This window comes from Propithecus coquereli, unplaced genomic scaffold, assembly GCF_000956105.1.
Source record: "Propithecus coquereli isolate 6110/MARCELLA unplaced genomic scaffold, Pcoq_1.0 Scaffold378, whole genome shotgun sequence".
Taxonomy (NCBI): Eukaryota; Metazoa; Chordata; class Mammalia; order Primates; family Indriidae; genus Propithecus; species Propithecus coquereli.
The window spans coordinates 1,577,065-1,589,313 of NW_012149485.1; the positions used below are offsets into that span (position 1 = coordinate 1,577,065).

Sequence of the window (12,249 nt, forward strand, 5' to 3'; positions counted from 1 at the left end):
AATAGGATACTCAACAGCAGAGGGGAATGAGTTAAATCCATTGTAGTACATTATTAGGCAGTTATCAAATATTATAATTATGAAGCTTATGTAACGAAAATGTTTATAATGTAATGTTCACTGAAAAAAAACACAAGTGTGCATTCATCATGACTAAAAATATGTAAAAAGTATTTGGACTAGGCAGAAAGGTATACAAACTTATGGGTAGCTTTATAGCTTAAATTTCATTTAATATTGATATTTTATTTTTATAATTAAAAATTAAGCAAAAACATGTGCATGACACTTCAAATTGGTGGGAGAAATGGTGGCAAGTGGTTAGATCTGGGTGTATGTTTACCCATGTCTCACTCTAATTTTTTTAAAAAATAGTAATTATTTTTATCATCATGATGTCAGAGTTAAATTTATAAATAAAAAGTGTGCTATTTCAGAATTTGAATAGACATATTTTAATTTTCTTTACATTTTTATATCAAATGCAAACGCTGATGATAACTTGAATTTAGTACTAGAATTACTGTTATTTTAGTCATTACAGCATTACGATTTGCTAAAAAGAAAGGTAATGATTACGGTGATATTTTAACAGTAGGGATCACAGAAGTGCTTTTTTGTGGCATCTCGTGAAATAATTATTAATAATATAATTAATTTACATATCAGTAAATCAATCATCCTAGCTTTTGAAATAAATAAATAAATTTCAGGGACAGTTTTTTTTTTTAAGAACAATAAAAACACTGAAAAAAAAAAAAAACAAAAATGAAAGAACAGTAAACACAACACAAGGTCATGTGTAGCACATGCACCCAAGGTGAGACCACACTTTGAGTTGCTGCACCCAAAGACAGAATGTGCAGCTTGCCAGACCATAAACTGGTTGTGTGGATCCCCCTGATGATCTGACCTTTGGCTTCATCTGAGTGACTGTTCGGGATACAGCCAGTAGCTGGCCTGGAAAGCGTGGTAGGCGGTGGACAGGGCAAAGCCACAGAGAGAGGCCTGGCCCTTACAACAGCCAGTCTTCCTGGCCACCCCCGCCCACCCCACCTCTTCTGTTCATACACCAGCTAACTTGGTCCCTCAGCCTGGCTTGGGAGAGACAGAGCGTCATCTTGTTCTTGTATGTGGGAAGGCTATGAAAAGAAAAACCCTTGTTGACCCAAACATTTAAACAAGAATTACACTGGGATCTTTTGTTCTCACTTTGATATGATCAGAATTAATTTGGAGGTTCAAAAGAGGGTATGTTTGTTTTTAGTTCTTAATCTGAGTTACTTAATGCAAAGATACGGTGGGGGTAGGGGAAGAAAGGTAAAAAAAAAAAAAAAAAAACCCATCACATAAGTCTATTAAATGGTATTGGAACATCCCCAAGTCATTCCTCAGGGCACTATTTTGTTAGTGCTTAGGAGGCTCCAGACTCAGACTTTATATCCAAGCTGCTGACTGGACTTCTTGTGAAAAGACCTAGATGGTGGAAAGCAGTGGAGTGTGTCTCGGTGTCTGAGAAATATACAGGTAGACCTTAAGAGATCTTAATCTTTTTTCTTCTCTCCCTCCTCAGGTTTAATAGGGAAAACCTGCTTTCTGCAAGCAAGTGAAAAAGCTGCCCTTAGAAACTATTTCTTTGCCCCTCATAGAGTAGCTGGAACTTGTACTGTGAGGCCCTTGATGGGATAAGTTCTCACCTGCTGATCACCCAGTGACCATCACCATGGCCAGTAAGAGGAAATCCACCACCCCATGCATGATCCCAGTGAAGACTGTAGTGCTGCAGGATGCCAGCGTGGAGGCCCAGCCTGCTGAGGCCTTACCCCAAGGACCCCAGCAGGATCTGCCCCCAGAAGTGCCTGCCACCAGCAGTGAAGCAGCCCAGAATTCCAGCAGCACTGATGGCTCTGCACTGGCCAACGGGCATCGGAGCACTTTGGATGGCTATTTATATTCCTGTAAATACTGTGATTTCAGATCCCACGACATGACCCAGTTTGTGGGACATATGAACTCAGAGCACACAGACTTTAATAAAGACCCAACTTTTGTATGCGCTGGGTGCAGTTTTCTGGCAAAAACCCCCGAGGGGCTTTCCCTGCACAATGCCAAGTGTCACTCGGGGGAAGCCAGCTTTGTGTGGAACGTGGCCAAGCCAGACAATCATGTGGTCGTGGAGCAGAGCGTCCCCGAGAGCACCAGCACCCCTGACCTAGCAGGTGAGCCCAGTGCCGAAGGGGTCGATGGACAGGCAGAAATCATTATTACCAAAACTCCAATCATGAAGATAATGAAAGGCAAAACTGAAGCCAAAAAAATTCACACGATCAAGGAGAATGTCCCCAGCCAGCCTGTGGGTGAAGCCTTACCAAAGCTGTCGGCTGGAGAAACAGAAGTGAAAGAGGGGGACCACTCCTTCATCAATGGGGCTATCCCAGTCAGCCAGGCATCTACCAGCTCTGCAAAACCCCCGCATGCTGCCAATGGGCCCCTGATTGGAACAGTGCCGGTTCTGCCGGCTGGTATAGCACAGTTCCTATCTCTCCAGCAGCAGCCCCCAGTGCACACCCAGCACCATGCCCACCAGACACTACCCACATCCAAGGCCCTTCCCAAAGTGATGGTCCCCCTAAGCAGCATTCCAGCATACAATGCGGCCATGGACTCCAACAGCTTCCTGAAGAACTCCTTCCACAAGTTCCCCTACCCAACCAAAGCCGAGCTCTGCTATTTGACTGTGGTGACCAAGTATCCAGAAGAGCAGCTCAAGATCTGGTTCACAGCCCAAAGGCTGAAGCAGGGCATCAGCTGGTCCCCTGAGGAGATCGAGGATGCCCGGAAGAAGATGTTCAACACAGTCATCCAGTCTGTGCCTCAGCCCACAATCACGGTTCTAAATACCCCACTGGTCGCCAGTGCTGGCAACGTCCAGCATCTCATCCAGGCTGCTCTCCCAAGTCACGTTGTGGGACAGCCAGAGGGTACCGCAGGGGGTCTTCTGGTCACTCAGCCACTGATGGCCAATGGGTTGCAAGCACCAAATTCATCTCTCCCCCTCACCGTTACATCTGTCCCCAAGCAACCAAGCGTGGCACCCATTAACACTGTGTGTTCAAATACAACGTCAGCCGTGAAGGTGGTCAATGCAGCCCAGTCACTCCTCACGGCCTGCCCCAGCATAACTTCCCAAGCCTTCCTTGATGCAAGCATCTATAAAAATAAGAAATCTCATGAACAGCTGTCAGCTCTGAAAGGGAGCTTCTGTCGGAACCAGTTCCCAGGGCAGAGCGAAGTTGAGCATCTGACCAAAGTGACTGGCCTCAGTACCAGAGAGGTGCGGAAGTGGTTCAGTGATCGGAGATACCACTGCCGGAACTTGAAGGGCTCCAGAGCCATGATGCCTGGAGATCACGGCTCCATCATTATTGACTCTGTGCCAGAGGTGTCCTTCTCCCCATCGCCCAAGGCCCCCGAGGTAACCTGCATCCCGGCAGCAGCCACAATAGCAACCCACCCTTCTGCCAAACGACAATCTTGGCACCAGACTCCTGACTTCACACCAACCAAATACAAGGAGAGAGCCCCTGAGCAGCTCAGAGCCCTGGAGAGCAGTTTTGCACAAAACCCTCTTCCTCTTGACGAGGAACTGGACCGCCTGAGAAGTGAAACCAAAATGACCCGAAGAGAAATTGATAGCTGGTTTTCAGAGAGACGGAAAAAAGTGACTGCTGAGGAGACCAAGAAGGCTGATGAGAATGTCTGTCAGGAAGAAGAGGAGGCTGCTGAGGACGAGGGTAGAGAAGAGGATTTGGCCAGTGAGCTGAGGGTCCCTGGTGAAAATGGCTCCCCAGAAGTGCCTGGCAGTCATACCTCGGCAGAGCGCAAAGTCAGTCCCATCAAAATCAACCTCAAGAACCTGCGGGTCACTGAAGCCAATGGTAAGAGTGAGATTCCAGGGCTGGGTACCTGTGAGCCCGAGGACGATGGGTCAAACAAGCTGGCAGAGCAGCCCCCAGGCAAAGTGAGCTACAAAAAGACGGCCCAGCAGCGGCACTTGCTGCGGCAGCTCTTTGTCCAGACGCAGTGGCCAAGCAACCAGGACTATGATGCCATCATGGCCCAGACGGGTCTGCCACGGCCAGAGGTGGTGCGCTGGTTCGGAGACAGCAGGTACGCCCTGAAGAACGGCCAGCTCAAGTGGTACGAAGACTATAAGCGGGGCAACTTCCCTCCAGGGCTGCTGGTCATCGCCCCTGGCAACCAGGAGCTCCTGCAAGACTATTATATGACACACAAGATGCTGTATGAGGAGGACCTGCAGAATCTCTGCGACAAAACCCAGATGAGCCCCCAGCAGGTCAAGCAGTGGTTTGCTGAGAAAATGGGTGAGGAGACCGGGGCTGTGGTGGACACAGGCATTGAGGACCAGGGCCCTGGCGCTGTTGAGCCTGCAGCAGTTTACAAAGGGATGGGTGACACCTATTCAGAGGTGTCTGAGAACAGTGAGTCATGGGAGCCCAGTGTCCCTGAGGCCAGCTCAGAGCCCTTTGACACATCGAGTCCCCAGGCTGGACTTCAGCTAGGTAAGGAGTCCATGGGAGCCATGTCTACCCTCTGTGGGTGAGGGAAGGATGCACTCGGGGTGGGCACTGAGTTTATCACACAGGGGGTATCTGCTTTCTCTAAGGCTGCCTGGCAGCAGGACCAACTGCCTGGTTGCTTCAGGGGACAACTGGCAGAAGAAGTCATGGGGGCATAGTACGATAAAGGGTTGAGAAGTATTTTTTGTTTCATTATATGTTTTTTAAAAATCTGTGCAGGGGGAAGAATACAGTGAACTTAAAGGGGTCCAAGTTTTTCTAGCCATTTCTTAACAATAGGAGAATAGGTCAAAATATCATCTGAGTCAGGCAGATCAATCCACAGTCACTGAGTAGGAGAGTGCAGTAGGACATTAATGGAAATTCAACTTGAATTGGTGAACAAAAGGAGAGAGAGATCCTTTAATTGTCCCTAGATACATGCATTGCTTTTTTTCTGTGATGAAAATCCTATCTTGTATTTCTGTTGTTCTTCCTGATGTAGAAGAAATGTTTGTAATAGTGGAAAATCATCTTCCCTCTTGGACATCTATGGAATCAAAAGCTTGAATTTTGTTCCTCAGTTTCTCTAGATCATACTTGAAAGTAAAAGTTATTTATTTAAAATTTATTTTATTTAAGACATAGATTTGAAGCCACAGACAAGTCATGTTAGTGGGTATTGATTTTCCAGGTTCTTGGTCCATGAGTTCCCAGCCTCTCCCTTCCCTCCCCACCCTTGGTATTTGTCTCCTCATTAGAGGTCCCATCACAGAACAGCTCTAGCTCAGGCTAGAGCCAGGAGGGAGGAGCATTGTAGAAGCTAAAAAGGATTAGGGGTTCTAAAATGGCAGCTCTGCCAGCTGAGTTGGCGTGGTGGAGGAGTGCAGGAGACACCCGGAAAGTATCTGTGCAATTGGGCAGTATGGCAGTTGGCCTCTAGGAACCTTGGCAGGAGCTGCCTCAGTGTGGGGCCTTGTGTTTGGCACCTCATCCCCAGGACTGAATACAGTGCCCTGCCCCTCAGAGATCCCACAGAACTTCCTGTATGGTGTTCCATTGTTTCCATAGCTGACCATTGTTGTTGTTTGTTTGGCCTGGCAAATCCCACCCCAGTTACTTTCTACTTAAGACCTCTAAAAAGACAAATTCTTTTTCTTTCTCTGAATATTTTAAGTTGATTTGAACACAACAATTTGAAACATAGGCTATTGTTTCTTTACTCAGTTAAAGAAAAGGAGACTTCCAAGTCCACCCATAATTTGAGGGTGGCAGGTGCCGTGTTTCCCATCTGTTTAGCATTTGCAGAAAGCCTATTCTTTTCATGCTCACATACTAAGGTGAAAAATCCAGCTCTGCAAAACCCACACTGAAAGCAAACACCTGGAGGAGCACAGAGTTACCAGTCAGCAGTTACGGTGTGAGCACACAGGCACTGGCTTCTTCTGGCCTCCTCCAACTCTGGCCATGTTTTTACTAGGGCAAGACTAGGGGGAAATGCTTCTCCCTCTGGGTCCTACAGCTCACAGATAGTTTCACAACGTGGCTAGTGGCACATCCTGGAGTCAGAGCAGCACATAAATGAGATTTCTTACAGCTCGTTTGACCCTTTTTTAATGCAGAGCAGGTTGTCTCTCCTCTTGAGGGCTTTGTCCAAGTTGGTCTAAGTGTCATTATGTTGCACTCAGCTCTATGCTTCTTGTGATTACCAGTAGGCCAAGGTGTCAGGCTCAAGAGAGATGAGGATGTTTGAATAAGTTTGTTACAAAAGCTAATGTGGGGAGAGAGTGATGTCATGGAAGATGGCACCAGGAGTCTGTTTCTCCACCAAAACAACTATTGAACTAGAAGTAATTGTCTGAAGCAACTATTTTGGAGCTCTGGAGTCTAGTTGAACACTTGCAACATCCAGGGGAGAGCCTGATGGAGAGGCTTGTGAGTTTTGGTGAATTTTCTTGTTTCACAAAATAGCATCCCCTTCCCCCAGCCCTGTAGCAGGTAACTGTGGCCCAGGTTCCTGGTGCAGCCTATTGGTGCCAGGACTTTTGTCCTCTAAAAGTCACTACATTTGATCACTGAGGGGCCAGCACAGAGACTGGTCATTGTTTCAACTCCTAGGGACTGAAGCAGCTTCCTAGCCACAAGGGGATTTAAACAGAGAGCAACCTCTTTTTTTCTTTTCCCTCTTTTGACAAGCCAGACATTTTAGGAAATCTTAGGTCCCTGGTTGGCCACAGAAATGTCAGAACAGAAACTTTAGTGACTGTACACCACAAAGAATATACTTTGTAAAAATAGTTTGGAAAAGTCACAGATGGCTTCAGCTCTTAACAAGCAAAAGTCATCAATCCCTGAGGCATGAGAGAATTAGATTTTTAGTTACTGCAACATAATACTCAGAATGTCCAGTTCTCAACAACAACAAAAAGATGGTTCATTCACAGGAGAAAAAGTATTTGGCAGATACCATCCTTGAGGAAGTCCAGACATTGAAATTATTAGTAAAAGGCATTAAATCAACTGTCTTAAGGATGTTCAATTAGTTAAAGGAAACCATGGACAAGAACTAAAGGAAGTCAGGAAAACTATGCGTGAACAAAATGAGAACATCAATTAGATAGAAACTCTAAAGAGGAACAAGACAAATTCTAGAGCTAAAAAGTATAATCACTAAAGTGAAAAACATACTGGAATGGTTCAACAACAGATTTGAGCAGGCAGAAGAAGGGATCAGTGAAGTTGAAGATAAAACAATTTATCAAAAGAAGCAGAAAGAAAAAAGCAGGAAAGAAAATGAACAGAGCCTGAGGGACTTGTGGGACATATCAAGCATACTAATATGTGCATTATAGGAGTAGCAGAAAAAGATTGAAAAGGGCAGAAAGAATATTTGAAGAAATAATGGCAGAAAATTTCCCAAATATGATGAATGACAAGAATCTATATAACCAAGAAGCTCAATGAACCTCCAAGCAGGATAAATTCAGAGATCCCACACCAAAATATATTATTTGAAATTGTCAGACCCAAAGACAAAGAGAAGATTTTGAAAGTAGCAAGAGAAAAGCAACTCATCACATGCAAGGGATCCTCAATACGGTTAACAGCTGATATCTCATCAGAAACCATGGAGGCCCAAAGGCAGCAGGGTGCTATACCTAAAGCCATGTAAGAAAAAAAATATGTCAACCAAGATTTCTATATCTGGCAAAACTATCCTTCAAAAATGAAAGAGAAATCAAATTTCCAGATAAACAAAGCTGAGGGAGTTCATTACCAGTAGACTTTCCCTACTAGAAATGCTAAAGGGAATCGTTTAGGCTGAAATGAAAGGACACTGAACAGTAACTTGAAGCTGTAAGAAAAAAGAAAAAAAATAGTAAAGGTAACCTTATAGGTAAATAGAAAAGCTGTTACTATTGTACTGTTGGTTTGTAAACTTTTCTCTTTGTCCTGTATAATTTAAATGGCAAATTTAGCTGGAGCCCATGCTACTAAGTGAAGTATCACAAGAATGGAAAAATAGGCACCACATGTACTCACTATCAAATTGGTATTAATTGATCAACACTTACGTGCATACTAATAGTAACATATAATAGTTACATATAATAGTTACTAATAGTTACATATAATAGTAACATTCATCAGTTGTTGGGCAGTGGGAGGGGGGAGGAGGGGATGCGTATATTCACAGCTAATGGTGTGGTGTGCACCATCTGGGATGGACACGCTTGAAGCTCTGACTCAGAAAGGGCAAAGTCAATACATGTAACCTAAACATTTGTACCCCTGTAATATGCTGAAATTAAAAAAAAGATGATATATGCATTATATATATATAATCTCCTGTTGGTATATATGATATAAATAAATGCATATGAGATAAAAAATTATAAATCTCTGTTAATGGGCATACAATATAGTAAGATGTAATCTGTGTCAATTACAAAACAACAAAAGGAAGGGAAATGTATAGGAGCAGTGTTTGTATAATATTGAAACTAAGTTGGTGTTAGACTAAATCATTATGAGTTTAAGATATTAATTATTATCCCCAAGTTGACCACTAAGAAAGTAACTAAAAAATAGAAAAGGAAAGAAGGGAATCAAGATAGCATGTTCCAAATAATCAAATAAATACAAAAAGGCAGTAATGGAGGAACTGAGGATTCAAAAACATATAAGACATACAAAAAACAGCTAAATGGCAGAAGTAAATACAGCTTTATCAGTGATCACATTAATGTAAAAACATTGAGCTCTCCTATTAAAGACAAAGATTGGCAGGTTGGAGTTAAAAAAAAAAACAAAACAAAAACCAGGATTCATCTATATGCTGCCTGTAAGAGACTCACTTTAAATATAAAGACAGAAAGAGGTTGGAAGTAAAAGGATAGAAAAACATGCCGTGAAAATAACAACCAGAAAAGAGCTGGGGTGGCTATATTGTCATCTGACAAAGTAAACTTTAAATCAGAAAAGGTTACAAAAGACAAAGAATATTATATAATTATGATAAAAGATTCATATATATATACCTAACAGAGCCCCAAAATATATGAAGCAAAAAATGACAGAATTCAAAGGAAAAATAAAAATAGTTGGAGACTTTAATACCCCACTTTCAACAATGTTTATAAAAACCAGACAGAAGATCAATAAGGAAAGAGAGGACTTGAACAATACTAAAAACCAATGAGACCTAGTAGACAAAAATGAACACCACCCAACAACAGCAGAATAAACATTCTTCTCAAGTTCACATGGAACATTCTCCAGGATAGACCATATGTTAGGCCATGAAACAAGTCTTAGTAAATTTTTAAAAGTTGAAATCATACAAAGTACATTTTCAATTATAATGGAATGAAGGTAGACAATAAGAGAAGGAAAAATGTAAATATATAAATCTATGGAAATTAACACACCCCAAAATCTAACAGGTCAAAGAATAAATCATAGGGAAAATTAGAAAATACCCAAGACAGGTGAAAATACAATGTACCAGAACTTATGGGATGTAGTGAAAGCAAGCCTCAGAGATAAATCTATAGCTGTAAATGCACACATTAAAAAAGAAGATCTCAAATCGATAACTGTACACTTTAAAGAACTAGAAAAAGAAGAGCAAACTAGGGCCAAAGTTAGCAGAAGGAACAAAATAAAGGTTAGAGTGGAGATAGAGAACAGGAAAATAACAGATAAACTCAGTGAAACCAGAAGTTGGTTTTGGTAAAGATTAACAAAATTGACAAACCTTTAGTTAAATTTACAAGGGAAAAAAAGTGAGCAAGACTCAAGTTACTAAAATCAAAAATGAAAGTGGGGATATTACTACCAATTTTATGTAAATATAAAGGATTATAAGAGAATACTATTAACAGTTATGTGTCAATAAATTGGATAACCTAGATGAAATGGACAAATCCATAGAAACACACACTCTACCAAAACCAACTCAAGAAGAAATAAAAACCAAAATAGATCAATGACTAGTAAGAAGAGTGAATCAGTAACCAAAAACCTCCCAATAAATAAAAGCCTAGGACCAGATGATTTCATTGGTGAATTCTTCCAAATATTTAAGGAAGCATTAACACCAGTTCTCAAACTCCTCAAAGAATTGAAGAGGAGGGAACACTTCCTAACTCATTGTATGAGGCCAGCATTACCTTGATACCAAGCAAGACAAGGACACTAGAAGAAAAGAAGCCTACAGACTAATATCTGTTGTGACTATAGATATAAAAACCCTCAATAAAATATTAGCAAACCAAATTTAGCAGCATATTAAAAGGATTTTAATATGAAAGGTAGGGTTTATTCCTGGAATGAAAGTATTATCCAATGTATGACTATCAATCAATGTAATAATACACCACATTAAAAGAATGAAAGGAACAAAGCCATCTCAATTCAAGCAGAAAGAACATCTGACAAAATTCAACATGCTTTCATGATAACACTCAATAACTAAAAATATGACAAACATGATAAAGACCATATGTGAAAAACCCACAACATCATACTCAATAATGGTGAAAGACTGAAAGGTTTTCCCCTAAGATCAGGAACAAACTCAAGATGCATGATGCCCACTTTTGCCAATTCTGTTTGACATAGTGTTAGAAGTTCTAGTCAGAGCAGTTAGGCAAGAAAAAGAAATAAAAGGCATCCAAATTGGAAAGAAAGAAGTAAAATAACCTCTGTTCACAGATGACATGATCCTGTATGTAGAAAACTCTAAAGAATCCACAAAAAAAGTGTTAGAGCTAATAAATGAATTTGGCAAAGTTTCGGGACAACTTTGTCCTGCACACACAAACACACAAAAATCAGTTGTGTTTAGCTGGGTATGGTGGCCCATGCCTGTAGTCCCAGCTACTTAGGAGGCTGAGGCAGGAGGATCATTTGAGCCCAGGAGTTTGAGGAGACCAGCCTGGGCAACATAGCAAGACTCTGTCTCTTAAAAAAAAAAAAAATCAGTTGTATTTCTATACACTTGAAATGAACAATCTGAAAAGGAAATTTAAAAAACAATTCCATTTATAATAGCATCAAAAAATGTTTAGGAATAAATTTAACCAAGGGGAGAAAAGAAGTACACATTGAAAACTATAAAACATTGCTGAAAAAGATTAAAGATGGCCTAAATAAATGGAAAGACATCCCATGTTCATGGATTGGTATTATTAAGATGACAGTACCACCCAAAGCAATCTACAGATTCAATATAAAACCTATCAAAAGCAAAATGGTGTTTTTAAAGAAATAGAAAAATCCATCCTAAAACTTAACATGGAATCTGAAGGGACCCCACATAGCCAAAATAGAGAAAGAACAAAGTTGGAGGAATAACACTCACTTCCTGATTTCAAATTTTACTATAAAGCTACAATACTCAGAATAGTGTGGTACTGGCATAAGGAAAGATGATATAGGCCAATGGAATAGAATAAAGAGCCCAGAAATCTTCAACTAATGGTCAGTTGATTTTTGAGAGGGTGCAAAGACAGTGGAGAAAAAGACAATCTTTTCAACAAAAGCTGCTTGGAAAACTGGATATCCACATGCAAAAGAATGAAGTTGGACCCATACCTTATAACATATCCAGAAATTTACTCAAAATGGATTACAGACCTAATCAGAAGACCTAAATAAAATGCCTAGAAGAAAGCACACTGTCTATTCTGAATGTGCCCAATTGCATCTGATCTTGGAAGCTAGGCAAGGTCAGGCCTGGTTAATACTTAGATGGTAGAAAACACAGATGAAAACCTTCCAGGCCTTGGATTAAGCAATGATTTCTTAAGTGTGACACTTAAAGCATAAACAACAAAAACAAAAAATAAATTGGACTACATCAAAATTTAAAACTTTTTGCATCAAAGGACTCTATCAAGAGAATGAAAAGACAATCCACAGAATGGGAGAAAATATCTGAAAATCATATATCTGATAAGGGATTAATTTTCAGAATATATATAGAACTCCTACAAATCAACAATGAAACCAATTCAAAAATGGGCAAATGAGGCCTTTCTCTAAAGAAAAAATATTAATGGGCAATAAGCACAGGAAAAGATGGTTAACATCATTACTCGTTAGGTACATACAAATCAAACCCACAGTGAGATACCACTTCACACTTACAGTGGCTATTATA

General features: G+C 41.0%; 1 protein-coding gene across 3 annotated transcripts in view; it reads left to right on the forward strand.

Moving 5' to 3' along the window:
* ZHX3 (zinc fingers and homeoboxes 3) overlaps positions 1-12,249 on the forward strand; it is a 113,188-nt gene that overhangs the window by 98,675 nt on the left and 2,264 nt on the right. The window contains exon 3 of one of the 3 annotated variants that reach the window (XM_012652071.1): positions 1,574-4,385. In XM_012652071.1, the coding sequence (XP_012507525.1) occupies positions 1,724-4,385 (2,662 nt within the window). In that variant the 5' untranslated portion in view covers positions 1,574-1,723. Of the gene's footprint in view, positions 1-1,573; positions 4,849-12,249 lie in introns of those variants that run through there. The other 2 variants (XM_012652070.1, XM_012652069.1) reach the window with 2 other exon arrangements.